The sequence below is a fragment of the Fusarium falciforme genome, chromosome 9 (genome assembly GCF_026873545.1).
Source record: "Fusarium falciforme chromosome 9, complete sequence".
In the NCBI taxonomy this organism is placed as follows: Eukaryota; Fungi; Ascomycota; class Sordariomycetes; order Hypocreales; family Nectriaceae; genus Fusarium; species Fusarium falciforme.
Window position 1 is genome coordinate 2,235,240 of NC_070552.1, and position 26,155 is coordinate 2,261,394.

Consider the following 26,155-nt stretch of genomic DNA (forward strand, 5'->3'; position numbering starts at 1 on the left):
TCACTTTTGGGGAATTGAATCCGTCTATACTGTTAAATTCGGTCTTGCTCTTATCTGAAATTTCGTTCATTTGGGTGTTTCTGCAGTGTTGCTCGTGGCCGTCGTCTGTGTCCTCTTCTCTCCACCCCTAAGTACTTCCAACCACAATTCCGAGTTTAACACCGCAGTGAACACGAGGACTTCCCATCTGTTACCCTTGACAAGTTTCTAGGCCGAATTACAGGTATTCGGTAATTTCGCACGGGGCTACCCATGAAAAGCGTTTATTGGAAAGTTCACCTTAGCCAGGGAAATCTCAGCTGCCGTTAGTTCACTCGGCGTCTTCTCCTTTACACCACAACTAGATAGACTCGATGAATGATCGATTTCGACATGATACGCTGTGATATACCTCAACATGAAGCATTCAATGAATGAGTCTTCCAATTAAAACCAGTCAAGTTTAGGTACTTCCCCTTTTAGTTTCCATACACATCAGGAATAAGCAACAGTCAATATTTACGAGAGTCACATATGAGACACACGGTTCTCTAGTTAACTTCTGTTAGGAAATCTGGCATTACCATTATGTTATCCATATCTACCCCACCGGACAAGCTCATCATAAACACAATGTGTGAAGAGCTCGTGGTTGAAAAGACCACTCAGACAGCCAGCCACAACCTAAGACCTGGTGGTGCACTTGGCAGTTGTCGTCGCCCTGGAAGGACTCTGCCTCACCGACGAGACTCCCCCACTGACGATGGTCGGGCCCGGGACCTGGTAATTGAGCGAACCGCCGTAGATGTTGACAAGAATCCCAGGATCATTGGCCTCATAGAGCTCAGTACGGAGATAGCCAGGTGGATTGTCAGAGCCACTCCCGGTGATCTTGAGGTTGAAGCATTGGGGGTAATTCTGGGCACCGTTCCTTTCGAGTCCACTGTGCAGAGCAATGATCTCGTGTCGAAGAACGTAGTTTCCAGAGGCGATGTTGCCGGGGATCCTCACACTCCAGGTGTAACCATTCTCTCTCAGGGCACCGTCGGCGTATTTTCCAGGCCTGCCTTGTGAGATGAGGCCCATCCCATCAATCTTGAAGAATTCCAGCTTCGTCTTGTCCACAGTCTCACATGGACCGTTGCAGTTGGCTAGGTAGTCCAGCACAGGCCCACGGTGGTTCTCAGGCCATGAAGACCACTTTATGGTGATGGTATCGCCGGCATCCACTTGGACATGTCCTTGGGCCGGGGCAGCGTCACGGTGACATATGATGTCGGGATGGCCGTACTGATCAGGAGAAACAAAGCCGTTGTCTCGCTGCTCGATGGTCCAGCCAAGCACAACTGGGGGCTTTCTCTGGAGAGGAAAGCTGGTGCTCAGGTATCCCCCGTAGGCGACGCCATTGATGATGACTTGAGTGACATGGCCGTGTGCTGAGACGGAGACGGCAGAGAAGAGAAGATAGAGCCAAGTAGAGGCATAAAGAGTGCCCATTGCAGTAAAGAAAGTCATGATGAGCACGGGAACAGTAGAAAGTGTAAACGAGGGTATCAAGTTGATGTAACCTTGAATTCAATGCAGAGCCGACAAGTGCCTCTGAAGGGTTTGAACTCCCAAAACACAGAGGAAGTTGATGCCCTTTTATATCTGCACAGCTGGCTGCAGTGTTCATCTTTCTGTTCCTTCTTACGAGCTATCTCGAGAACAATGCAGTATTCCAACACCTTGGGATATCGTCAAGACGAAAACTGACCTTGTTTCCAGTGTACGTACGAAACCTCTGACACAGTCCCCCATCTCTCCAGTTACAAACACCCGAAGGCTGTATCGGAGTAGTCGTGATTGGCCATTCCCCTTGGTTCGTAACTATGCTCCCAAAATTTGTACAACGCTCTCAGACACCAGCCTAACCATGCAGGTAGCCCCCTTACATGAGACCTTTTCTCCCGGCTTGGTCAGCAGAGAGTAAGATACGAATCATGCATTTTGAGACACGGCATAGAAGGAGGGTTGAGGCTGAATGTGCAAGTGTTGCCTCGGAATGGGCGAATAAGATGTTGGATCTTGTGTTTCTCGGCGGAAACTCTGTAATGAAAGGACCAGAGGCGACTGTTTCAACTTGGGCAGTTCCGAAAATGCACAACCATTCGAAGAGTCATCCGGGCCCTCGAGATGCAAGAAGCCGGACGCCACTCCGAGGCTGGACGACGGCTTTTAAGGCCAGGCGCCTCCGGAATTAGAACATCGTGTTACGTTAATGACTGAAACATATGTCGGCAGGAGGTTGATGGATAACGTCAGCGCATAATGGCAGGTCAAAAGCATGCTGGGCACAGGTAGAGACAACACGTCAAATCACTCAACAACGTGGACGGAAAGTATTGATCAATGGTCATAAGACGTATAACTGCGTTTATCGCGTAGCCCGTAAAGATATCCAGGTAAGCATGTGCATGATCACCAACGGCGCAGCTCCTTACGGTACCTCTAGATGGTGGCATATCCCTCATCAACATGGATGGAATCCGATCCATGAATAGTCATCAACAGAGAGAGCACCTTTTCTTGTTTTGAAACACCATTTCGTAAAAATGGAAGTGGATATCATGCGTCCCGTCGTCAAGCTCGTAGAGGAGAGATCCATGCCAACCCAACGCCATGCAAGCAAATGCACCTCAGTACAGCATAAATGTCGGACCCCAAGGGGTCTCAGAACTCGCCTTCTCCGCCGTGGCCAACCACGCTCGCCGTCCAGAGTCCGACAAGACCCCACCAGTTGACCTTCCACCCTCTCCAGAGTCCCTCCAGGCCTTGGCCCTTGTAGGTGGTTGTGGCAACGCTCTTATTCTTGCCCTTACCCTTCTTTGTGACATTCGGCCTGATGGTGGGGACCTCGCGTGTTCCCTCCTCGGTTGCAATATGGTACATGGTACCGAAGGGGCCGTCATAGCGACCAGGAGGAACAATGGTTGTGAGTGACTGCTCCTGACCACCGAGCGCCTTGACGTACTCGGAGGTCGACAAGACGGAGACCTGTCCACGCCTCAGGACGGTCTCGACCGGGAGTTTAAGGAGGATTGCAGCCGATGAGGCAAAGAACTTGGCGACAGAGAACGTCATGGGCGAAGCCTGGCTGTCAATCATGAATCGGGTTCGGAGAACCAGGGGTGTGGAGAGTGTGATAAGAGGGTGAACCAAGGAGTTGAGGACGGTCGGGATGACAAGGATTGAGGAGCAGAGGTATGAAGGCAGAGCCTTGAGAGTAGCCAGCGTCCGGCGCTGGCCTCTGGAGCTTGGTGTGACAATGAGTCTGTCTAGAGTCAGTATTACTCGCGTGCGTAAAAGGTGATTGACCATACCTCGTGCGCACCAAATCTAATGGCGAGAGAGCCAGCCCAGTGGCAACAGCAGCAGTTGCAGCCACAAAGAGGGATGCCCAAGGATATGGGGAGGCAATATCAATCAAACGATCGATATCCTCCTTGACGCCTATATCCGGGACATTGAATATGGCACTGAGAAAACTTCTCGACCAGTTTTCTAGCAGTGACTGCAAAACAGTATACAGAAACGCCGCATTGGACCCCTTCCAAACGCCCCAGGCACCTTCCTTCCCCCACAGCTGCCCAATTACTTCGAGAATCGAGTCCGGTCGACGCAGAGTCAGGTAGTGCTCCGGAATCTTCGGCTTTGGCAGAGGAGACGGGGTCCGGCGGCCATTTGAGCTCTTTGGACCAGAGGGAGTGGGAGTCGCGGGCACGCTCGATGTGAAGTAAGCGGGCTCGTCGCCCTCAGAATCTGATTCATGGAACTATGTCGTCATCATTAGCGGTGTGCCACTTACAAGTGACTCCAACGACTCACATCATACATGGAACTCCCATATGTGGAAGTTCGCTTCTTAAGAGGTTCTGGCTCTACCGTAGGGGTAACCAGAGCAGCATTTTCATCCTGGTTCCGGACTTGCAGCAAAGTCTTGGCCACCTCGAAAGGCTGGGCCATGAGGACCGAGGTATACTTCCATAGCAGCTCGTCGATGAGGTCCTTAACATTCTGCACCATGGACGGCGAGTTATCCCCCAAGTAGTCCTTGTACTCAAGGTCGTTCAAGATATCACGCGCTTTGGAGGCGTACCGCCCACCGGCGACCGTCACATGTCGGCCATCGGGGAACGGGTTTGGGCTGGGACTCGACTTGGCGAGAGTCTCGGAGGGGTCACCGATGGTCGGGGGTATATAGTACGGCCTCAGGGGATTGAAGCCTTCTCGGTGAGTCGACATTGTGCATGCGACCGCATTGGTCTCGGGAGAAGGAATTGCAGAGAGAAATGCGACGTCGAGCTCGGATCCTAGAAAATGAAATCATGCTCGCCCGCGGCCCACAAACCCAGCCTTCGGAGATAGAGAGGGCGGGACCGGAGCACGGCAAATTGATTCACCGGCCGATAAGGCCTCCGCTATCCGAAGCTCGAGTCTAGTACTCACTTTTTTCGGCCTGCTTAAAATCATCTTGGATCTAAGAGGACGAGACGAATCCGTGGAGGGCCCAGCGTCCATTGAGCGAAATTGGCGTGTTCCAACCTTTTTGACATTTGCATGCTTGGGACGAAGATCATTTCGACGAGTTTAAAATCGCATTGAAATTCTTTCGAGTTTCGCATTTCCCCGGTTTCTCGTTACTCTTCCCCGCGGTCTATCCTCCGAATACCCCGGCAGCCATGTCCGCATCACGATCCTTTGCGACCAGCTTGGCCAAGCTTCCGGCCACGGCCTACCGACGAACTCAGCCCTTCCTCAGCAGAGGAAGCATTCTATCACAGACCTCTTCTCGAAGTCGATCAGCTATTATTCCTCGAGCTGCCCGCTTCTCCCCCGTATCCCAGAGAGCATTCACCACCTCGGCACAACGGCGACACGGACATGTTGAACCTCCGAAGCCGGGCGAAGAGTATGTTCGCCGAGCTAGAACACTACACCGCCGAAAGACTAACATTGCCTAGGCTCTGGATTACCTTTATCGAAAAGGATGGCCAGGAACACAAGATTGCTGTCCGCGAAGGAGACAACCTTCTAGATATTGCTCAAGCGCACGACCTGGAGATGGAGGGCGCATGCGGAGGCTCCTGCGCCTGCTCCACCTGCCACGTTATCGTCCTCGAGGATGAATACTTCGACAAGATGCCCGAGCCAGAGGATGACGAGAACGACATGCTCGACCTTGCGTTTGGCCTCACCGAGACGAGTCGCCTGGGCTGCCAAGTACTCATGACCAAGGAGCTGGACGGCCTCCGGGTGAAGCTGCCCTCCATGACGAGGAACCTTCAGGCGAGCGATTTCCAATAAAAATAAAATAAAAAGGACATGATGAGCGGCGGGCTTGTTTTGATATGAGGACTTGTATTTGTATCTATTACCCTGGGAAGAAAAGGACCGGCGATGGCGGGGATTCAGGTGCATTAGGGGTATCTTTGTTGCGACTTTCGTTGCGAGGGCCGGAAGAGGTCGGCCTGATGATTCTACTACTCCTCTTAAAGAAAAAAGAACATTAACCTTATGCCTCCTCGAGCGCACCCTTCTTTAGGCCACCGCCTCCTGAAGCAATCAGCTCCAAGAATCCCTTCTTGCTCATCTCGTTGACCTTTTCCTTCCGCTGCTCCATACCGATGACGCCCTCCTTTCTTGAGTTCTTCTCCGTCTCGAGTGCCTTGACCTGGGCGGCGCGGACAGCGTTGAATAGCTTGACCACACCACGCTGCGCTACCTTTCGAAGCCTCCTCTCCGTCACTAGAATCTCCGACGTTGACGTCTCAAGCTCGCCCGTGGTGTCGTTGGCGGTCGCGATGAGCACGTCCTTGACTCTGCCCTTTTCCAACGCCAATCGCTTCTGATCGCGAATCTGTTTTCTCGCCTTGGCTTCTAGGGCGCTGTCCACCGCCGCCTTTGAGGCTTCGTGGGCGGCGGCACTTCGTGACAGGACGGGATCTGATCGCTTGGATGTTGACAATTTGGTGGAGAGAATCTTGGAGAGCGATGTAGCGAAAGCATTGGGGTCGTTGCGCTTGGACTTTTTCCTCTTTCCACCAACTTCCTCATCATCGTCATCGACATCGGAGCCTTCTTCATCCTCCTCTTCATCGTCGTCCGCCTCCGAGTCGCTCTGGGGCTCTGCCTGCGCCTTTGCTTTTGTCTTCTTAAGTGGCTTCTTCAATGCGGGACCTTCCTCATCTGAGCTGGTCCCTTCATTGTCGGAAGCACCCACGTCGTCGACCTTGGCGTTGTGAATGTCGTCGTCGGAATCGAGGAGGTTGACAGCATCAAAATCCTGCTGCGCGTCGTCGCCCTCAGAGTCGCTGTTGTATTCTTGCAGAGCTCTCCGCTTCTGCTTCTTTGAGGGCCGTTGTACACGACCCTCGTTTTGTCGCTTCTTCCTGTTGCCTGGGCCAGCCATTGCGAATGTCGGGTTGTTGCTGTGGCTGAAAATGTGCAATTGTTGATGAGACGTCGTCGCGCTGATGCTGGGCTCGTCGTGAAACTTTTTTGAGAATTTTGCCGGGGAAATTTTCTGGCAAGTGGAGGGGCGGGCCAGGGCGGTGAGCTAAGCTCGGAGGCTGAGTGTGGGGCAGATCGGGGTGGGGCCGTGATCTGGTCCGGGATGGGCTCAGACGGATGCCGATCTGGCCGCTGTAATGGTACGGGGGATGAACTTGGTTGTTACTTAAGAAAACGATTTGGTTGGGAGAGGATATGTGGCATTTGTTTATTTAAAATCAACAAGTACACCTGAAAGTGAAGCAGCCCAACCCTAGCCCTGAAATACCGTCCCGTTGGTGGAAGAATGATCGCGACGAGGGTCACCTCGTAGAAGTAAGGACAATGAAATTTTAATTAAGCACGAGATATTAGATACTACAAAGCTATTCCAAAAACAACCCAGAGGAAAAACCGTCGTCCTCGCGATTCCAGAACCGCGACCCTATTTCGTTCTAGAAAAACTGGTGAAGTCGGTCCCAGATTGAGGGAGGAGACTTGAAGCCCTCAGGGGCATCCGGTGCTTCAACCACTGTTGTCCAAGTCTCCTTGCCGTCAATGTAGAGTGTGTAGTTGAGGCTGCTCTTCTCTCCCTGCTTCTCGATCGAAAAGGAACCAAATTTGGAGGTGCCACCGGGGACATAGCTATCTTGCTGTTAGTGGCAGAAATGAAAGGTAACGAGGCAAACTTACTTCATCATAACATCTTCATCGTCTGTCTGCTTATATGTCGGGAAAGGAGAAGCAAATTGGTTCAGAGGGCTGGTGGAAAACTCGTGAGCGGCAGCAGACTGAGGCCATCGCGAGCCAACAGGTGGAGGGAACCTTGTGGCAGCAAACTCGTGTCGATCGCCGGACAGGATAACAACACCAGTGCCTCGTGCGCCGGAATCCCACATGGCCTCAAGGATCTGCTTTCGCTCCGTAAGGAAACCGCCCCAGGTATCCTTGACATTGACAGGCCAGTTCTTGGTGAAGGGGACAGACGAAGCAATGAACTTCCATCGAACTCCCTGGAGCTCAGGACGGGCCAACCAAGACAGCAGGTCAGCCAGCTGCTCCTTTCCAAGCATGGTCTTGTCGGTCGCATTGAATGGGAGGTTGTTGCTGGAGCGGTAGCTGCGGGTGTCCATCATGAAGAAGCTGGCCGGGCCCTGAGTGAACTCGTACCAAGTAGCGTTACTCCTTGGGCCGCTCTGTGTAGCAGACTGAGCTCTGGGCGGGTTAACGTTGGCTTGATAGATGTGCCAGGGATCGACAGCGGCGCTGTAGATGCCAGTTGTGTTTGAGGACCAGTCATTTGAGATTTCGTGGTCATCAAGGACGTGAATCCAGCTCAGGTTCTGAGCCACGGGAGCCCAGTCTGGTGAAGCGTAAACTTGGCGGTATTGCATGCGGTATTCCTGAACCGACTTTCCAAATCGCTCTGGAACATCGACATAGATGAAGTCGCCCAGGAACAGCATAAACTGAGGGCTCAGCGAGGGAAGCTTTTCTGCCAAGTTCCTCAGGCCAGGGATAGCCAGGGGGTGGTCCACCGGATTGTAGGGGAAGCGAGGCAGGATGCAAGAAGTAGAGAGGAACGTGAACAATCCATTCTCGGTGTCGGGCATTTGTCCTGGCTTGGGAGCAGATCGGAACTCGCCAGTATGGTTATTGGAGGTCCTCCACTCATACTTTCTCTGCTTTGAGTCGTCGAGGGGTATAGTCAGGGTTGTTGTGAAATCGGTGCTGTTGTCAGTCGACGTGACAAAGCCCGCGGTCAACCACAAGTTGGTCTCAGATGACAGCTGGGGATCTTGAATGTGGTATTCGAATGTAATGGGCAGCTTTGTCTGATCCGGCTCGCGGATGACGAAGCGAGCCTCTGATGGGGAGACGTATCCAAGACGAACGAAGGAGAGGTCATCGGCAGGGTAATACCATCTCGCGCGGAACAAAGCATCAGCTGTCAAGGCGATGAAGACGACGTTGATAAGGAAGGTCAGGAATGAGGCAATGGGGCGTCTGGCGCTGGGAGCTCCCAGCAAGAGGATCTTGGATGCGCTAGGAATCTTTTCACCAACGACAATCTTCTCCTTGATGTCAACCACATCTGTAACAACTTCAGGCTCAGGGGCGACTGCGACGCCGTTTCTGGTCAACAACGGTGTTGTAGATGAAATGGTGGACTCTTTCACGGTGACATCGACCTCATCCTTGAGGACCTCCACTTGGGGCTTAGAAAAGTAGGTCGCGATGTAAGAGGGGACATAGATGGCGAAGAGTGCAAATGCAATCGAAGGGAAATGAGCCTGTCATGGAGGTTAGACTTGTCTCGGGAGCTTTCTGAGGCTGCCTGGCTTACAGGGAACTACATGTATTGTTAGTCAATTATGTCATTCAATCCATCGGAGAATACAAACAAGTCTGAAAAAGACGACGGCACATATCCTCAGGGCGACCGAGGATACGTTTGCGACTGTCGTCTGGAGGGCCATTTTGGAGATGGCCGTTTAGGGGAAGAAAGCGCCGGCTGACGGTTGGCAATGGATGGCGTGGAGGCGCCAATTTAGGAGATATCGTCGATCAAGGAGAGTAGAGAAGAGAATGCGAGTAGGACGTCATGCCAATCTGTCAATGCGACATGAGGATCAAAGGTTGCGTTTGAGGGATTGTTCAAGAAGTCAGCCACGTACTCCTTGAAAGAGCTTGACAGGGGAGTGAGGTCATCATCCTTGATAACGAGTAATGGAACACGCCTGAACGCGTATTGGCAAATGAAGTGTGGCTGACACCCCTTGGCCCACCAACAAGGTGTGGCTTGCGGCTTCTCGACTGTGGCTAGTTCAGCTCAGGAGGGGCTCCGCTCCAGCTAGGTGGCATTCCCATTCCAGGGGTTCAGCGCCAGGGGCCCGGTGGGTGCAAAATTCCGCGCCGAAGCTCAATCGTGGCCCGTTCAGTTACATGTGCTCGAGTACCATCCACTTTGGCGACAGCTTGTCCTGAACCAGCCGTCCAGTCAAGCACGCGACAACATCTTCCACAACACCGCAACCATGAGACTGCCGACACTTCTCGCCGGGCTGTTCGCCTGCCTAATCACCGACGTTGCCGCTACTGCCCTGACCTATAAGCTCGGCGCCAACGAGAAGGCCTGCTTCTACACTGCGACGAAAAAGGAGGGCGAGAAGATCGCATTCTACTTTGCCGTGAGCCTCACACGACGCCACCATACGCATCGGAACTCGAGCTGAATATCATACTATAGGTCCAATCTGGAGGTTCTTTCGATGTCGACTACATTGTTGAGGGTCCCAATGGCAAGATCATCATGGATGGCCAGAAGGAGAGGCAGGGTGACTTTGTCTTCTCGGCCAACGTGGTTGGTGACTACTCGTTCTGCTTCGACAACGAGATGAGCACCTTTGCCGAAAAGTATGTCGACTTTGAGATTGCCGTCGAGAACGAGGCCCGCGCCCAGCTGCCCTCGAAGCAGGGAACCACCCCAGAGCAGACCTCTGTCCTGGAGGAGTCCATCTTCAAGGTTTCTGGCCAGCTCTCTACCATCTCGCGCAACCAAAAGTACTTCCGAACCCGTGAAAACCGCAACTTTGCCACCGTCAACAGCACCGAGGGCCGAATCATCAACTTCAGCATGATCCAGATCGGCCTGATCATCTGTATGGGTGCCCTGCAGGTGTTTGTCGTTCGGTTCTTCTTCCAGGTATGCTTGACCAAGTCTAAGAGACTGACATGCGCTAACTGTCCAAAAGGGTGCGCGCAAGGGTTACGTATAAAGGATTCGATGTACCATATACCAAGCTGGATCTGGGTGTTACGAGGCGCGAGATCAAAAAGGAGGCGGATACTGGAAATGTTATGTATAATCAATGGAAACATAGCTCACGGTCTGGCTGGGGATTTACGTGGCGCCTGTTTTCGGCCCCGAGGCTGTGATGCTCTATACTTGGACGAAGCCGATGAAAGTTGTCATGATGCGCTTGATTGGACTGCTAGAGATAGCGAGGGTTGTTCTAATAATTGTCGATGCGATGTCATAATATGACGTGAATACTTGAACTCTGAGCTCTCCTGAATACTTGAACACTCGTACAATTCATCTCCTGTAAAACAAAATGTCAAAATGACTGATTCTGAGGTTCTGCTGTCAAGTGCTCTAGGTGTCACTGAGGAGCCTGTAGGTAGCGCCCCAAGATCTTGGCTGGTGCTGCAGCGGCCCGCGCTAAACCCATTTTGGCGCGTCGCCTCTTGAAATTCTGAACCTTGGAGCCTCCGCGATCTTCAAAGACATTCAAACACTCCATCCCCATCAACACAACATAATGACGTCGATCGCCGGGTCGCTTCAGGCTGCGCTGCCCAAACCCAAGTATACGGGCGAGGACGAGGAAGCTCCGGCGCGAGCGCAGCAGCGTGGCGTGAGGATCGTTGGCCCTGGACAGCTCGACGAGACGCAGCTCGTGCTCAAACGATCCGGCCCTCCTGCCTACGGACAGCGATCAGGATGGCGACCACGCACGCAGGAGGACTTTGGCGATGGAGGCGCTTTCCCCGAGATCCCCATTGCCCAGTACCCGCTCGACATGGGCAAGAAGGGCGCGACGACGAGCAACGCGCTGGCGATCCAGGTCGACTCCGAGGGCAAGGTCAAATACGACGCGATCGCGCGACAGGGCCACGGCGAAACCCGCATAGTTCACACATCATTCAAGGAGCTGATTCCTCTTCGACAACGCGCCGACGCGGGCGAGATTGATCTTTCGCGACCGGACAAGGAGTCTGTCGAGGCAACAACGGAAAGGACCAAGAATGCCCTGGCCGCGTTGGTCAGCGGTGCGGTGGCTGCGCAGAAGCCGAAGAATGTGAATATTGGACAGCGAAAGGATGCTACTTTTGTACGATACACACCGGCGAACCAGATGGGCGACAACTCGAAGAAGCAGGACCGCATCATGAAGATTGTCGAGAGGCAACGCGATCCTATGGAACCCCCCAAGTTCAAGCACAAGAAGATTCCTCGAGGACCACCCTCACCCCCTCCACCAGTTATGCACTCGCCGCCCAGAAAGCTTACAGCCGAAGACCAAGAGATGTGGAGGATTCCGCCTCCAGTCTCAAACTGGAAGAACCCCAAGGGTTTTACGGTACCACTGGACAAGCGATTGGCGGCAGACGGAAGGGGACTGCAGGATGTGGCCATCAGCGACAAGCATGCTCAGTTTGCTGAGTCTATCAAGATGGCGGAACGTCATGCTCGTGACGAGGTTCAGCAGCGCGCCATGATGCAGCAGCGACTAGCGGAGAAGGAGAAGGCACAGAAGGAAGAGAATTTACGGGAGCTGGCCCAAAAGGCCAGAGCAGAGCGTGCAGGCGCAGGCCGCAAACGCAGAGACTCTCGCGACTCCCGAGACTCGAGAGATTCAAGGTCACGATCGCGAAGTTACAGCTACTCCGAGTCTGATCGATCCGATAGTGAGGACGAAGAGGTCAGAGAGCGTATCAAGGCACGACAGGAGAAGCAGCGAGATGAGGAGCGAAAGCTACGGCAGAACCGCATGGGTGCCGAGCGCCGAGCTCAGGTCATGGCCCGCGAACAAGGCAGAGACATCTCGGAGAAGATTGCTCTGGGCGTGGCCAAGCCGACGCAGTCCAAGGAAACCATGTACGACTCGCGATTATTCAACCAGTCAAGTGGATTTGACAGCGGCATCAACGAGGACAACCCCTACGACAAGCCACTCTTTGCAGCGCAGGACGCTATCAGCAGCATCTACCGGCCACGAGCCAACCTGGATGACGACGACGCCGAGGCAGGAGATAGGGAGATGGCTAAGATCCAAAAGGCAAGTCGATTTGGAGAGGCATTGGGCAAGGGAACGTTTAAGGGCGCCGCCGAGGTTGAGGTCAGTACTTCATCTTTCAAATGGTTAAATTGTACGCTAACACACACTCTCCAGGCGCGAGAGGGACCAGTACAGTTCGAGAAGGATGCCGGCGACCCTTTTAATGTGGACAAGTTCTTGTCCGAGGTGGATCAGGGCTCATCGTCAAAGCGAGGTTACGGTCTGCAGGATGAAGACAGCAGGCAATCAAAGCGGCCACGAGTGGACGACGACGACGAAGATTAAGCAGCAGATTGTACGGTTATGTGTGGTGTATAAAGTTAGACCCAGGTCAGGCGTCAATGATAATAAGGATGGTGTGTTCCAACAACTTTTGCTATGAGGAGCAGATATTTGACACCAACTCGGCTTTTATGTGCAGATACCACTTAGACTGTCCTTGTAAATCATCATCAGCATTGATTGCTTTTCCACGTAATAGTAACCTCGGAGCAAGACGAGGCAGAGTAAAGTCTCATCTCACTTGACCTTGCACTTAGGTACAAGTCAAAGTCATATAGATGTGTCATGTCCAAGTCGGTGTGTCAAATTTCCGCTCCCTTCCGCTTCACAATTTTGACCAGCAACACAGGGATGCCTGGAGAACTTTACCCCGAAAAGCTACGACCTGGTCACGCACGTTGAAGTCTTTTGAGTAGCTCCATCTCCAATACGTGGAATTGGGCCTCTTGGGTCCCCCTCCCCCAGCCTCGGAATTATGGCCGCTTCGGGGCCCCGACTTGCGGGGGGGCCAAGGCGACGACCCGCGATTCCCTGGACTCGGACAAGAATCATCATGTTATTCACCATGCCATGCCATTCCGCAACAGGGTCTTTGCCGGAGCTAAGAGGCTTCTCCTGAGAGCCAGGTTCCCCTCTCGCTAAGTCTTTCTCCCGAACCCCGAATGCAAAGATGGGGAACCTCCCCCAACCGGTCGTCCCCTTAGCCTGAAAGGAGGCGATCGGCATCTCCCCATGGGGAAACATGGCCCTGCTCGGTGGAACTCGAGCTCACCTTGCTAGGTCTTGACTCGAAGCTTCATCCCCCAAATGACAATGGGGGTTGGCTGGGCTGTGGGGGACTTGAGAAGCTTATAAAAGGGACATGAAGCTCGTGAAGCTGTTAGTGAAGGGCTAGGGCTTCCAGCACACTCACATCTCCCACCGTCGCTATGAAGTTCCGCAGCGTATCCCTCGCCGCCTTGCTGCTTCAGGCACCTCAATGGGTGGCCGCAGCTCTTAAGGCAACCGAATCCGACACTGAGCTGGTCATCTCCAACGACCGCCTCTATGCCGCCGTCCAGAAGCCTGGTGGCTCCATCGTGAAGCTCACCCTCGATGGAACGAACCTCCTGGGCACGAGATCGGGCTCTACCGGTCAGGGCCCGTACCTCGACTGCTACTGCACGCCCAAGGGATTCTGGACTCCCGGCACCATGACGCCCAAGTACAAGCTCTTCAAGGGCAAGGATTCGAGCGGCAAGGACTACGGCGGCATCATGATGGCCGACACGTTCACCGAGACGGGCCAGGTTCTGGAGCAGTACTGGTTCCTCCGTGACGGCGAGACGGGCCTGCACACCTTTAGCAGAGTGGCCTACCACAACGAGGAGCAGCCATTCCTGCGCAACCTGCAGGAGCTGCGCACCATGTTCCGGCCCAACAGCGAGATGTGGACGCACCTCTTGACCAACGAGAAGCAATACGCGCCTCTCCCTGGAAAAGAGGCCCAGGCAAAGCAGGTCGTGGTGCAGGATGCGACGTGGTATATGGGCAACACGCCTGATGATGCCTATGTCAAGCAGGAGGCGGACTACTTTACAAAGTACACGTTCCAGGACAACTGGCGTGACATCAACGCCTATGGACTGTAAGTGGTCATATGTGGTTTTGAGAATGGTTGCTGATTTGAAAAGGTTTGCCGATGGCTCCAAGACTGAGGATGGCGATGCTTATGGTGCTTGGCTCGTCATGAACACCAAGGACACCTACTTTGGAGGACCTCTGCACTCGGATCTGACTGTGGATGGCATCCTTTACAACTACATCAGCTCCAACCACCACGGAGACCAGACTGTAAGCAACTATAACCCTGACCTTGTGATAGCTAGCTAAGAAGTCACAGCCTAACATTACACATGGCTTTGACCGCACATTCGGACCTGTAAGTATACCCCGAGTTCGGAGAGATGAACATGTCTAACCGCGGATAGCAATACTACCATTTCAACCGCTTCCCTGCCGACACGGATATCCTGACTGCTCAGGCCGATGCCGCTCAGTATGCGGATCCCGAGTGGAACGCCGACTTTTACGACTCCATCGCCAAGCATGTCCCCAACTACGTCCCATCCAAGAACCGCGGCACCTTTGAGGTCAGGGTCGATCTGCCCAAGGGAGCTAAGAACCCCATCGCCGTTCTCGCCCAGAGCGGTGTTGACTTCCAGGACAATGTGTTCGATGTCAACGCCTACCAGTACTGGGCCAATCTCGACGACAGTGGCAGAGCGACCATTCCCATGGTCAAGGCTGGCACGTACCGTCTGACCGTCTACGCCGATGGCATCTTTGGACAGTTCACCAAGGACAAGATCAAGATCAAGGCTGGCAAGACGGAAAAGACAAAGGTTACCTGGAAGGAAGAGTCTTCCGGCAAGGAGCTCTGGCGCATTGGAACCCCCGACAAGACCTCGGGCGAGTACCGTCACGGCTTTGAGCCAGACACTTCCAAGCCGCTGCAGCCGGAGCAATACCGCATCTACTGGGCGGCGTACGACTTCCCCAAGGACTACCCTGATGGTGTTCACTTCAAGGTCGGCGAGAGCGATGTGGGCAAGGACCTCAACTACGTGCACTGGAGCGTGTTTGGCGGACGGGCAAACTACGTGCGCCCCGAGGCTTATGTCGGTAACGGCGATGTCAACAACTGGACTATCGCTTTTGACCTCAAGGAGTCCCAGGTCAAGCGTAAGAAGCAGGCCACCTTTACGGTTCAGCTCGCTGGAGCCAAGACTGCCGCCGGAAATACGGATGTGTACAACGCCTCGGAGCCTCACTCGAACCTCAAGTACACGGTCAACATCAACGGCAAGGATCTCGAGCCGTGGGTTATTCCGTAAGTATGCTTTCCCCTCTACAAGATATCAGTGCTAACTTGTTCAAGGTACCACCACAGCAGTTCGTGTGCTGTGCGCTCTTCTGTGAGCTGCTACAACATTGCGCACAAGTTTGTCTTTGACGCGGGTCTCCTGAGCAAGGGCGAGAACGAGATTGTGCTGAGCCTGCCGTACAATGCTACTGACTATGAGTCTGCTGTGCTGCCGGCGTCTGTTTATGTGCAGTATGACGCTTTGAGGCTTGAGATTGACTAATGTGGTCAACGTGTTAACGAAAGAGTTTCATGTCTGGTAGTTGGGAATGGCTTCCGATGCCGGCACACGAATAATTAAATGATGAAGAAAAAAACTCGGAATGAAACTCGAGATCATGCGATAGTCTGTAAAATAGTTGTATCGTCAATGGAGTTTTTGAACCAACATGCCTGTAACATCGGAGGCTTTGTGACGTCTAAAACCTCCGGAATGCGACTGAAGGGGATCGTCCATGTGGAGCTGTTGAGGATGAAGAGCGAAGAGCGATGCAGTCGGAGGGTTTTCGCGTCGCGAGTCAAGTCAGATGATTTGAAGAATCGATTGAGAAGGAACTACCAACTGATTTGGCTTGGGTGCTTATAACAGTTAAAGACTAGAACTGCACAAGATAATTAATTGCATTGCAGCTTGCATTCGCCTCAATCTCACCTCATCCCCCTCAACACCAAGTCTCAGTACTTCAACTATCACCACATCTCGACTTCAATCAACACCCAAAAAGCCAACCATGGCCTCCGGCGCCTTCTTCAATCCCAGGACCCTCCTCCTGGTGACGCCCCTCGTCTCATCAACCTGCTCCCTCTGGTTCGCCTGGGACCAAGACTTCTTCCTCAAGATCTTCACGCGCCCACCCGTGGAGCACAAGCAAGCCGATGCCATCCTTCCCAGCTACATCACGGGCTTCTTCGGCTCCGGGCCGTGGGCCGTCGTGTCGCTCATCGGCACCACCTTCTGGACCTCGCTCGCCGCCGTGTGGCTGGAGCGGCCTCTATTGCGGAGCCGCGGGTCGACGGCGTTTTACGCGGGGACGGCTGCTCTCGCGTTGGGACACCTCGTCTACGTGCCCGCCGTCGCCTGGAAGCTCAAGAATCTCATGGACGACACGTGCGCTGAGGAGAGGACGGATAATGTGGGCATGTTGAGGAGGTGGCTGAGCGTCAACATGACGAGGATGCTGACGACGGATATTGGAGCTTGGCTTTGCGCTGTTGTTGCCATTTCGAGGACTTTGACTGTTTAGAATCGGGAGTGTGAGATTATCGCCATGTCGGAGGTTTCTGGGTCATGGCCTGTATGATACTGGAATTATCCTATCTTGTTCTACCAAAAATGCAAAGCAGCTAGATTCACAATGTATAATACTGCGGTTGTTGATGTTTCTTGCCGGGTCAAGGGCCCTTGTTTAGGATTCTTGAAATGATGCCACCCTTGGCGGGTGTTCTATTCATAGACGCTTAAATCCGTAACTTATCAATCATGCCAAGACACGTTTAATCGCCTTGAAGAAGGTGCTCTAGCGATGATGCAAGTTACAGTTGGAGGATAGAAATGTCTCTGGTACCTGACTCAAATCAATTGCCTACGGCACTCGCAGCATTTGACCGAGACGGATGCTTTCTCATGATTAAGAACGTATTCATATCGGACACACAAGGAGTTGACTCTTCTGGACAAATGACATGTAATATATGGCTTTGTCTTATCGCGACTTTCAAATGATAGCACATCACACCGCAGCGATAGGTGATGGCTCGGGCTCTTGTTCACTCCCGAGCGAGCAACACTTCTGCCCAACACGAACCCTCCATCAACATGAGCATCGGTTGCTTTTTAAAGAATTCTGTGTTGACTCGTCTATCTAGACCATTACTCGCTTACCAATAACACTGTCGGGGTTACCATACCACATGGCCTCGTATATGTAAGTGTTCTAGCGTCCGGTGGACCTCGCCCGGATCACCGACGGGATGAACATGATAAACCAGGGGAAAGTTTTGTCTTTTCTTCTTTATCTCCGGACAAGAGACCAAAAAGAGCTTGGTCGCCCGGTGGAGATAGGAATGGGTGACGCTATGCTCGGGATCTGGGAGGATCGATCGATCGTTTCGGCCGTGGTCGTGGTCCAGATTACGCGTCTCCTCGACCCAAGCAGCTAGCCACAGCAGAGACACTTGCCTCCCTTGCAAGGAACCTGCAGCAACTTATTTCTGGGGCTATTTTCTTCTTAGACTGATCCTATTTGATGGGAGTTAGTCTGACTGATGCGATTCCTTTTTTGGCCGTCGTGTTGGCCTCGCAACCCCTGATTTAAGCACATCATGGATATCCTCACCGGAGCACAGCCTTGATTCTACGGTGTCCACCCAGAAAGCGTGGGTGTGGATACGGGTATGTGGGGGGAGAGAAGAAACATCGATAGACTGAGTGTTGGCATTCCGGAGCCGTGACTGTCTAAAGCCGGTCGTGGTGTTTATCATGGCTCCATACCCTTGGGCATTGCGTGTACCAAGTGAGGCGTAAGTGTTTCAGTAGTTTCTTTTAACCACTATAATCTGTGATTCAACCCCGAAGACTCCGACATTCTTTCTTCAGCATCACCTTTACACACCCGATTATACTTGACAGTCAACACAATGGTCCGACTTATACCTGAAGTCAAACCTGGAGAGATACCGCCTGCATACGACGAGATCATGCTCTCCAGGCCGGGACAGGATGTCCGACGGGCTTCTCCAAGCATGCCCTGGTGGAACCCGCGATACTGGAGGAAGCGAGTATGGGCGGGAGTCGTGGTGGCTATCCTCGTTATCCTCGCCATCATTATTGGAGTTGCGGTTACACAGGCGAAGAAGAACGAGTACCCAAACTATACAGCGCTTTCGTATAGCCTCAAGGATACAAGTCGGTTATTATTCTTTGCTTATCAGAACTTGTATCTAACAATTGTCACAGTTGATGGAGAGTCTTTCTTTGACAATTTTAACTACTTTACTGGATACGATCCCAGTGAGTACAACTTTGACTCCCGAGTTCACTAGCTGACACAATTCTAGCCGGGGGCTTCGTTCACTATGTTCCCAAAGAACAAGCAACATCTCTTGTACAACTCCTCTATGGACCTTGAAAGACGTTGTGATACTGACTTCCACAGAACCTGACCTACGCCTCATCGAGCTCCGCCATCCTCCGAGTCGACACATCCGTCGGTCCCAATGACGAACCCAACGCCTCGACGGGTCGCTTCTCGGTGCGCGTCGAGTCCAAGAAGACGTATGACGACGGCCTCTTCATCTTTGATGTCAAGCACACCCCCTACGGCTGCGGCACCTGGCCCGCTCTCTGGCTCACCGATCACTCCAACTGGCCCGACAATGGCGAGATCGATGTTATGGAGGCTACGAATCAGGCTGCCGACGGAAACCAAATGACACTGCATACTACATCTGGCTGCTCTATGGATGTGCGACGGAAAGCTACTGGCAAGGCGTTGCAGAAGAACTGTGACCACAGCAAGAACGACAATGCGGGTTGTGGTGTTAAATCTGACGATGATGGCTACGGAACGAGCTTCAACAACAATGGCGGAGGAATCATGGCTATGGAATGGCGAGAAGAGGGCATTCGCATGTGGCAGTTCGCCAGAGACTCGATCCCCTCCGACATCAAGAGCAAGAAGCCCAACCCGAGCACCTGGGGAACAGCTCTCGCCGACTTTCCCAACACGGACTGCAACATTGGCTCTCACTTTAAGAACAACAGCATCGTTGCAAACATTGACTTGTGCGGCGAGCTGGTGTATGCCGTCTGGGATGAGTCAGGATGTAAGTGGATGTGGTCAACTGGAAGAGAGCTAGACTGACGAGTACAGGTTCGAGCAACTGCACTGATCTTGTTGCCAATAACCCCGATGCTTTCAAGAATGCGTATTGGGAGTTTGGATCTTTTGAGGTTTATCAATCCTCCTGAGCTTGACTGTTGGATTAGTATGGACGACTCTTTCTCATGATTCGAAGCGTGGCGTTAAGGAAAAGGGGCTTGTGTGTTTGATTGAGCCTGTTTGTAGATAGACACATGTTGAAGAATATGCAGATCATAGACTATTTCTTTGCAAACTTGTTCCTTTTGGAAGCGTTTTATGTATTACACATCTCTGTTGATACACGTACAATCGTCTATTCCGCCATTGGCACATCCGCCAGGGGCCAAAGATCCAAAGAGGAGAGAGAAGTCCGTCTCCTAACGCCAGCCCTATGCTCTAATAAAACCCCAAACTCCCACAATAAAACATTCATATCTGTACAGCACAATCCACCATTTTTGTTGCTTCGCATCTTCCTTTACTCGTCCTTGGCGGGCGACCTCATCCAAGCATCAATAGCCGCACTAAACGCCGCAAACGCCAAGCATCCGCCAGCCGCAGCTTGAGGACCAGCGTTCTTTGCGAGGACGCCGCCCGTTAGGCATCCGGCGGCGACGCTGTTGGTGAGGTCGTTCTTTGCACGGAGACCCTCGACGCCGCACTCGATGCCCGAGTACAGAGCTCCGACCTTGCCGAAGTTCTTGGCCATGGACCACGATCGCGTGCCCATGTCCTTGAAGCCGATTCTGAGTTGCTCCTTTAGCGGGAGGGAGCTGATTGTGGTCTGCGGGGCGCCGGGGGCGGCCGTGTGGTAGGGTGTATCGTAGGACATCTAAGAAGAGAGCGAATTAGCCGGTGATTCTTCAAGGATGAAAGAGTTGAGGACGTACGGAAGCCATAAACATTCCAAACACACCACCCATGCCAAAACCCATCACTCCGGACATGACCGACTTTCCATAGCAAGACTCCATCGCAGCTTGGACCTATAATTCTCATGAGTTAGCCGACTTTGCGACCCCTCCACATGCCGAGAGAAAGGGAAAAACGTACAGCTTTGACGTTGGGATCTTGAGGTCCGCCGGGTGTGGGCATCGCGCCCGCAGCAGCGGCGGTAGCAGTAGTCGGAGGAGCGGTCCCGGGAAAGTTCATCGTGGCTGCGTTGATATGGTGGAGGTTATCGCGGGTTTAGCTACGGCCGAATGGACTTGGGGGAAATCTTTCGGAGGCAAGATTTTTGCCAATTGCCACCGCTTTCCGGGGGGCGGGATGAAATCGGCCCCACCCTTCCGGACCTTGGCGCGGGGCTCTATTGAACTTCAATCTTCGAGATAACTACCCCCACCTACCAAGTCAGGTAATATCACATCACGATAATACCACAGCAAGGACCTCAAGTCGACCAAACTACTTGAATGCTAACCTCGGAGTATCTGCGCGGATCAACTAAATCGTTACAAAACTGGAACCATGGATGTGAACCTTGTAAACCCCGTCCTTCACCCCCCGTCACAATTCCCTGGCCAAGTCTCGTCCAGCAAGACCTTCCATGCTTGTGATTTACAACCATCACATATCTGTTCCTGGTACTCCGCCGCAGTCTCTCGCGTTAGCAAATATTCATTATCCCTTTGTCATAATGTCATAAAGTCATCCCTATCGTGTGCCGCAAATCTTTGGACTCGGGTGCTGAATTAGTTGCGCTCATGAGACGGCGGTGGCTCGTCTAGTTCTGGAGCGTGGTGGGGCGATCAGGAAGAGGTCGTCGCTTGGGAGCAGGCATCTGCTCGTCCTCGACAGAGATGCTGCGCTTTCGGTTCTGCAGCATGGCATCGGCCTCCCGGCGAGCAAACACCTCCTGCTCTGGTCCCGTGAATGTGAAGGGGAACATCTCGCGAATCGAGGGCAGTCGAAGGGGCCCTTCCTCCTTGCCCGGGGCGGGCGTCTGGAAAGTAGGCTGGACAGAAGACTGGCGAGAGGCTTGAGTGAACGTCTGGTAAGAAGCTCGGGTAGGGGTCTGCTGAGAAGTTGTCGCGTAACTCTGGTAGAACGGGACATACGAAGAAGAACCTTGAACCTGGGTGGTCGTGGCCGTTGTTAGTCCCTGAGTGCGTTGAACATCTTGGTGCGCTGTTGTGGCTGTGCCCCGAATGCCACTCCCGAAAGACTGAGGCTGGCGGCTGAGAAGAGCGTTGGGTCCAGAAGAGGGCTGGGTGACGGACGCCTGCGAAGGAGTTGGCTGTCTGACAGGCTGCGCAAGCTTAGTAGCCTTGGCCTGGCGCCGGATTGCCTTTGAGGGCTTTGGCTGGCCGGATGCAAGAGAGCCGGGTGCAGAACCCGAGTTGCTGGCAAAAGGGTTGGCGAACGAGTTGGCAAAGGAGCTGGCAGCAGGGGCGATAGCAAGTTTGGCAAAAGAGTCGGTAGCAGTACTAGCAGCAGGGTTGACAAAAGAGTTGGCAACAGTGTTACTAGCAGAGGTGGTAGCAGTGTTGGCAATGGGGTTGGTAAGACTGTTTCGTCCCCCCTGGTTGATGGGCGTGAATGACGACGAACCTTCTCCAAGCTCGCGCCCAGTCATAAACTTGTACACCTCCGCGGGGGTCGCATCTGCAGTAATCCCTGACTTAGCAGCACGAGCAACAGTAGCCTTGGCAGCAGGGTCGGTAAGACTGTTTCGTCCGCTCTGGTTGACGGGCTTGAATGACGACGTTCGTTCTGGAAGATCGCGCCCAGTGGCAAGCTTGTACAGCTGCGCAGCGGTGAATTTTGGGCCATCATCAGCAGGCGGGGCAGCCTTGCGCCCGCGCTTCGTCTTGGGCTTGGGCTTGTTGATCTCATTCAGAAGAGAGGCCAAGGAGTCGTCCGAAGTGGGAGCTTGGGCGGGAGTAGGAGGGGGCGAAGTCTTGTTCTCCTTGAACCACTCTGTTTGCTCTGTCAGTTTTCAACTCGTAAAAGGAGCAAACGAACGCAAACTTACCAATGTCTCGCAGGTGCTTCTCCAAGAAGGGGTTGGCCTTGGGGGACTTGGCGCCTGGCTTGAAGTTCTGATAGTGATGCTCATCTGTTTGACTGTTAGCGCAAACGAAGAAGCTGTGATATTACTGCTTACAGAGCATCGTGTTGGTGTACTCGCGGCGGGCATTGGCTCCAACCTCCCTCGTCATGAGTTCAGCACATTGCGGCCAGGTCAGAAGACGTTTGGCAGGGTTGGCAGCGTGCGGCGAGACGGGGACAACGATCTCCCAAAAAACCCGCTCCTCTTCGGTGGACCAAACCTTGCCGCCCATCTTGCAAAAAATCGCAGAAGAAGGAGAGCACAGGGCTTGTCGTTGTGGGTATCAGAGAGGGAGAGAGATGCGATCGATGACTGGTCAAGTAGTGCTACGAGAGAGTCGGCGTTTGCAAACTTGTTTGGAAGAGGTTGAGTCTCGAGATAAAATTACAAACGGGAGGATCAGAGGGAAGATTTATAGGTTGGGGTGGTGTTGCAAAGTGTCCCAAGATGGGTGATTCAGTCCCAATTGTATTGTCGTGATCTTTTGGATCATTGTTGTGTTGAGGATTGGGCAGGGTCAGGGCGCTGAATAGAAGACAATACAATAAGTATTGTTGGTGATTCACCTATTTGGGACATGCAATCCGAAATAGGCTGCCTGATCGAGGCCGATTTTGTTGGCGGCCGGTTGACGGTGACAATAGCAACAATATCAGACGACAGTTATTCTTCAAATATGCTGCGAGGCTCAGGCGCTTGAACCCCTCGAGAAAGGAGAAACGATGATAAGTGTCGTTCAGCCCTCGAAAACTGTTTCCGGTTAGTTATTGTTTACCATTTGAGGTTGTTCATATTCAACTCACAATGCTTTTCTTCTCGAAAGGGATCACCCCGTCTCTCACCCAGAACCCCCAACCCCCAGTCATATTTGCGAGCATCATATCCGTTGTCAGCCTGTCGCCGACGAATGCAATGTGCGCAGGGTCAGTGACGCCTGTTTCTGGATGCTTTTGGAAGTATTCCATGATCTCCTCCCCGCACCCCGGCTTCTTGACTGCGTGAGGAAGCACTGGAACGCCTGTGTTCCTCTCTACCTCTGAGGCTAGCTTCATGTTCTTGTCCCAAGAAGTTGCACCGGCGGTATTTGACACCACGAGCAGCTTCCGACCGGGGTATGCTTGCCTCAGTTTCTCAAAGTGAGTCTGTCGCGACCTTAGCAAATGACTCCACGTGTTTCTCCCGAGATCATTGATAATTCACCTGATAGGGGCCATAGACTTCAATACTATCAGGGTAGGCAAAACAATCGTCTTTGTCAAGGACGACCGCCTTGATCTCTACCTTTCGGCCATCCTTCTGCAGTCCCTTCTCCAAAGGGATTGGCAGGTCATTGAAGGTGGATACGGTGTGATGGGGCAGGCAAAGACTCGGCTTGAAGAAGAGTCTTGTAATGTTTAATGATGCCGAGAGATTCAAGTTCATCGTGATACAGTTTCGAAGGTTGATGGCCGTGATGTTGTGAGTGAAGTGAACGGTGGTTGAGAGGAAGTTGAAAGCTCGCGCCACATGTCCTGCGCCACAAGGCGCCACAGCCAATTTAGCAAGGAACGCGTTACTCAAACGCGACTGGTCATTGCATCTCCTTCGTCACCCCTGTTCACCTTTGAATAAGGCAAATCAGTCGCTGTAGGGATACGGGTTGATCTTGCTTCTACATAAATCACCATCATGCCACGGAAAAAGGCTGTCCTCGAGCCGGGCCATCCCCCGGCAGAAGCACCACGATCTCTCCGAAAACGAAGCCACCAGGAACTCGATGCAATCCCAGAATCAGACCTCGAAACGACGCCCTCGAAGCGCATACGAAGCTCAGATCAATACTCCCCGGTAGGCAACGATGATTCTGACAGTCAGGCTGAGGCCTTCACTGTGAATGGAGCTGGGAGCCCTGCAATTACCAGCACTGAATCATTAAAAACCGACGATGATGAGACCCCTAAACCTACTCCTCGACGTCGAGGTCGACCCCCGAAGAAGGCTGTGAATGGAGAAACACCCACACCGAAAGCGAGTCGCACCGCCCTTTTCCAGACCCCTACAAAGGCCGCGGCCTTTTCTTTGAGTGCTGCCACCCCTCGGGCGGCAGATCGATCCGCAAGGAAGAAGAGCGCAAGGGCCTTCATAGAACATGTGGTGGGCGATAACCTCACGGATGAGGAAGACGAAGGACTCGCGAGACATATCTACGATTCGAGCGAGGATGAGGAAGAAGGCGAGGATGGCATTTCGATTTCCGCAGATGCATCGGCCATAGACGAAGCTGCGACACCATCAAAGCGAACCCCAAAGCCAAGGGGGCGACCCAAGAAGACCAGATCTCCCAGCCCGCCTCGAGACTTGCCTCCTCACGAACTATACTTTGCTCACAACAAGCCCGGAAGGCCAAAGACGTCGAACAATACCCTTGGATCACTGTCTTTGCTCACCCACGACGAGTACTTTTCGATAATTAGGGAGAACAAAGACCACCATGAAGCCGATATCGAGTACTTGGAGAGTCTACATGCGGAATCCTTTCCACAATGGTCATTTGAGCTATCCCAAGGCTTCAATTTGTGTCTCTACGGTTATGGTTCGAAGCGGCGACTATTACACAAGCTTGCAGGACATATTCACGCTCGAAACAGGCAGGACAAGGGAGACAAGATTGTCATAATCAACGGCTACGCTCCAACTACGACAATGCGTGAGATTCTCAGTACTATCGGCACTGCTATCGACCCTTCTCAGCGCATCCCTCTTGCTCAACCCTCCATCATGGTTCAAGCGGTGCTTTCTCACCTCGCCAACTCATCAATGACACTCACCCTCATTGTCAACTCGATAGATGCAGCACCATTGCGCAAGCCCGCTTCACAAGCTGCTCTTGCGCAGCTTGCCGCACATCCCCGTATACGTTTGATCTGCTCTGCTGACACGCCCGACTTTGCGTTGCTTTGGGATATCGGCGTGCGCTCTGCGCTCAACCTGGTGTTCCATGATTGCACGACATTTGCAGCGTACACTGCTGAACTCGACGTCGTTGACGAGGTTCATGAGCTACTCGGTCGCAATGCTCACCGTGTTAATGGCCGCGAGGGTGTTGCGTTCGTCTTGCGCAGTTTGCCCGAGAATGCAAAGAACCTATTCCGCTTACTGGTGGGTGAGGTTCTCATTGCCATGGAAGAAGAGGGCGATGGTGGTGATGAACCCACAGGCGTGGAATACAGGATGGTGTACAACAAGGCGGTGGAGGAGTTTATCTGCAGTTCCGAGATGGCTTTCCGGACTCTGCTGAAGGAGTAAGTACCCCCTTTCTCGGCTTATATCGGCCTGTTACTAACGAAGAATAGATTCCACGACCACCAGATCATCAAGAGTATCACAGACGCCCTAGGAACAGAGTTGCTGAGTCTTCCGTTCCGGAAGGATGAATTGGAAGCAATCTTGGAGGATCTCATGTCATAATTTGGATAACCACTTCAGTACACGTAAAAGCGTAACACATCATATTTGGCGCAGGAGTTGGCTGTGGGAACTGAAGGATGATTGCTATATTATCTTAGGGGTATAGAAAGTACATCTCGGGGATACCGCTCCCCCAAGACCTGAAGAGAAGCCGCCCTTTTAAAGTCTCATAAAACGTTCATTCATCTCTATCCAGCCGCCGACTGACCCTGTCATCCATTTTCTCCACCCGACCAAAGGACCACCG

The 26,155-nt window shown here is 52.9% G+C and overlaps 14 protein-coding genes across 14 annotated transcripts; 7 read left to right on the forward strand and 7 right to left on the reverse strand.

Annotated features, from left to right (window-relative positions):
• Window positions 1-663: 663 nt before the first annotated feature.
• Window positions 664-1,494, reverse strand: NCS54_01155600 (Hypothetical protein; the record flags this gene model as incomplete). The annotated part of the gene is made up of 1 exon (XM_053156829.1): window positions 664-1,494. One exon carries the CDS (start codon window positions 1,492-1,494, stop codon window positions 664-666), a length of 831 nt encoding a protein of 276 aa, XP_053012804.1.
• A 1,197-nt stretch (window positions 1,495-2,691) lies between these two features.
• NCS54_01155700 (Hypothetical protein) lies at window positions 2,692-4,323 on the reverse strand (the record flags this gene model as incomplete). Its single annotated transcript, XM_053156830.1, has 3 exons — window positions 3,847-4,323; window positions 3,342-3,793; window positions 2,692-3,292 (listed from the first exon to the last, which is right to left on the reverse strand). The coding sequence occupies exons 1-3, from the start codon at window positions 4,261-4,263 to the stop codon at window positions 2,692-2,694; spliced, it is 1,470 nt and encodes a 489-aa protein (XP_053012805.1). The 5' UTR covers window positions 4,264-4,323.
• Window positions 4,324-4,700: 377 nt separating this feature from the next.
• Window positions 4,701-5,325, forward strand: NCS54_01155800 (Hypothetical protein; the record flags this gene model as incomplete). Its single annotated transcript, XM_053156831.1, has 2 exons — window positions 4,701-4,930; window positions 4,983-5,325. 2 exons carry the CDS (start codon window positions 4,701-4,703, stop codon window positions 5,323-5,325), a joined length of 573 nt encoding a protein of 190 aa, XP_053012806.1.
• A 208-nt stretch (window positions 5,326-5,533) lies between these two features.
• NCS54_01155900 (Hypothetical protein) lies at window positions 5,534-6,430 on the reverse strand (the record flags this gene model as incomplete). The annotated part of the gene is made up of 1 exon (XM_053156832.1): window positions 5,534-6,430. The coding sequence occupies one exon, from the start codon at window positions 6,428-6,430 to the stop codon at window positions 5,534-5,536; it is 897 nt and encodes a 298-aa protein (XP_053012807.1).
• A 535-nt stretch (window positions 6,431-6,965) lies between these two features.
• Window positions 6,966-8,990, reverse strand: NCS54_01156000 (PhoD domain-containing protein; the record flags this gene model as incomplete). The annotated part of the gene is made up of 4 exons (XM_053156833.1): window positions 6,966-7,155; window positions 7,204-8,804; window positions 8,858-8,863; window positions 8,916-8,990. 4 exons carry the CDS (start codon window positions 8,988-8,990, stop codon window positions 6,966-6,968), a joined length of 1,872 nt encoding a protein of 623 aa, XP_053012808.1.
• Window positions 8,991-9,548: 558 nt separating this feature from the next.
• Window positions 9,549-10,289, forward strand: NCS54_01156100 (Hypothetical protein; the record flags this gene model as incomplete). The annotated part of the gene is made up of 3 exons (XM_053156834.1): window positions 9,549-9,701; window positions 9,761-10,216; window positions 10,266-10,289. 3 exons carry the CDS (start codon window positions 9,549-9,551, stop codon window positions 10,287-10,289), a joined length of 633 nt encoding a protein of 210 aa, XP_053012809.1.
• Window positions 10,290-10,796: 507 nt separating this feature from the next.
• NCS54_01156200 (Pre-mRNA-processing protein 45) lies at window positions 10,797-12,641 on the forward strand (the record flags this gene model as incomplete). The annotated part of the gene is made up of 2 exons (XM_053156835.1): window positions 10,797-12,416; window positions 12,471-12,641. The coding sequence occupies exons 1-2, from the start codon at window positions 10,836-10,838 to the stop codon at window positions 12,639-12,641; spliced, it is 1,752 nt and encodes a 583-aa protein (XP_053012810.1). The 5' UTR covers window positions 10,797-10,835.
• Window positions 12,642-13,567: 926 nt separating this feature from the next.
• Window positions 13,568-15,766, forward strand: NCS54_01156300 (Rhamnogalacturonan endolyase; the record flags this gene model as incomplete). The annotated part of the gene is made up of 5 exons (XM_053156836.1): window positions 13,568-14,265; window positions 14,312-14,471; window positions 14,521-14,559; window positions 14,609-15,510; window positions 15,559-15,766. 5 exons carry the CDS (start codon window positions 13,568-13,570, stop codon window positions 15,764-15,766), a joined length of 2,007 nt encoding a protein of 668 aa, XP_053012811.1.
• A 385-nt stretch (window positions 15,767-16,151) lies between these two features.
• On the forward strand, window positions 16,152-16,787 carry NCS54_01156400 (Hypothetical protein; the record flags this gene model as incomplete). Its single annotated transcript, XM_053156837.1, has 1 exon — window positions 16,152-16,787. Exon 1 carries the CDS (start codon window positions 16,275-16,277, stop codon window positions 16,785-16,787), a length of 513 nt encoding a protein of 170 aa, XP_053012812.1. The 5' UTR covers window positions 16,152-16,274.
• Window positions 16,788-18,180: 1,393 nt separating this feature from the next.
• Window positions 18,181-19,513, forward strand: NCS54_01156500 (GH16 domain-containing protein; the record flags this gene model as incomplete). Its single annotated transcript, XM_053156838.1, has 5 exons — window positions 18,181-18,448; window positions 18,500-18,553; window positions 18,601-18,647; window positions 18,699-19,368; window positions 19,416-19,513. The coding sequence occupies 5 exons, from the start codon at window positions 18,181-18,183 to the stop codon at window positions 19,511-19,513; spliced, it is 1,137 nt and encodes a 378-aa protein (XP_053012813.1).
• A 371-nt stretch (window positions 19,514-19,884) lies between these two features.
• NCS54_01156600 (Mitochondrial import inner membrane translocase subunit TIM22) lies at window positions 19,885-20,573 on the reverse strand (the record flags this gene model as incomplete). Its single annotated transcript, XM_053156839.1, has 3 exons — window positions 20,460-20,573; window positions 20,297-20,392; window positions 19,885-20,238 (listed from the first exon to the last, which is right to left on the reverse strand). The coding sequence occupies exons 1-3, from the start codon at window positions 20,556-20,558 to the stop codon at window positions 19,885-19,887; spliced, it is 549 nt and encodes a 182-aa protein (XP_053012814.1). The 5' UTR covers window positions 20,559-20,573.
• Window positions 20,574-21,132: 559 nt separating this feature from the next.
• Window positions 21,133-22,693, reverse strand: NCS54_01156700 (Hypothetical protein; the record flags this gene model as incomplete). The annotated part of the gene is made up of 3 exons (XM_053156840.1): window positions 21,133-22,328; window positions 22,384-22,467; window positions 22,516-22,693. The coding sequence occupies 3 exons, from the start codon at window positions 22,691-22,693 to the stop codon at window positions 21,133-21,135; spliced, it is 1,458 nt and encodes a 485-aa protein (XP_053012815.1).
• A 431-nt stretch (window positions 22,694-23,124) lies between these two features.
• On the reverse strand, window positions 23,125-23,883 carry NCS54_01156800 (Hypothetical protein; the record flags this gene model as incomplete). Its single annotated transcript, XM_053156841.1, has 3 exons — window positions 23,125-23,211; window positions 23,265-23,603; window positions 23,662-23,883. The coding sequence occupies 3 exons, from the start codon at window positions 23,881-23,883 to the stop codon at window positions 23,125-23,127; spliced, it is 648 nt and encodes a 215-aa protein (XP_053012816.1).
• A 246-nt stretch (window positions 23,884-24,129) lies between these two features.
• NCS54_01156900 (Origin recognition complex subunit 2) lies at window positions 24,130-25,908 on the forward strand (the record flags this gene model as incomplete). Its single annotated transcript, XM_053156842.1, has 2 exons — window positions 24,130-25,742; window positions 25,794-25,908. The coding sequence occupies 2 exons, from the start codon at window positions 24,130-24,132 to the stop codon at window positions 25,906-25,908; spliced, it is 1,728 nt and encodes a 575-aa protein (XP_053012817.1).
• Window positions 25,909-26,155: the final 247 nt, after the last annotated feature.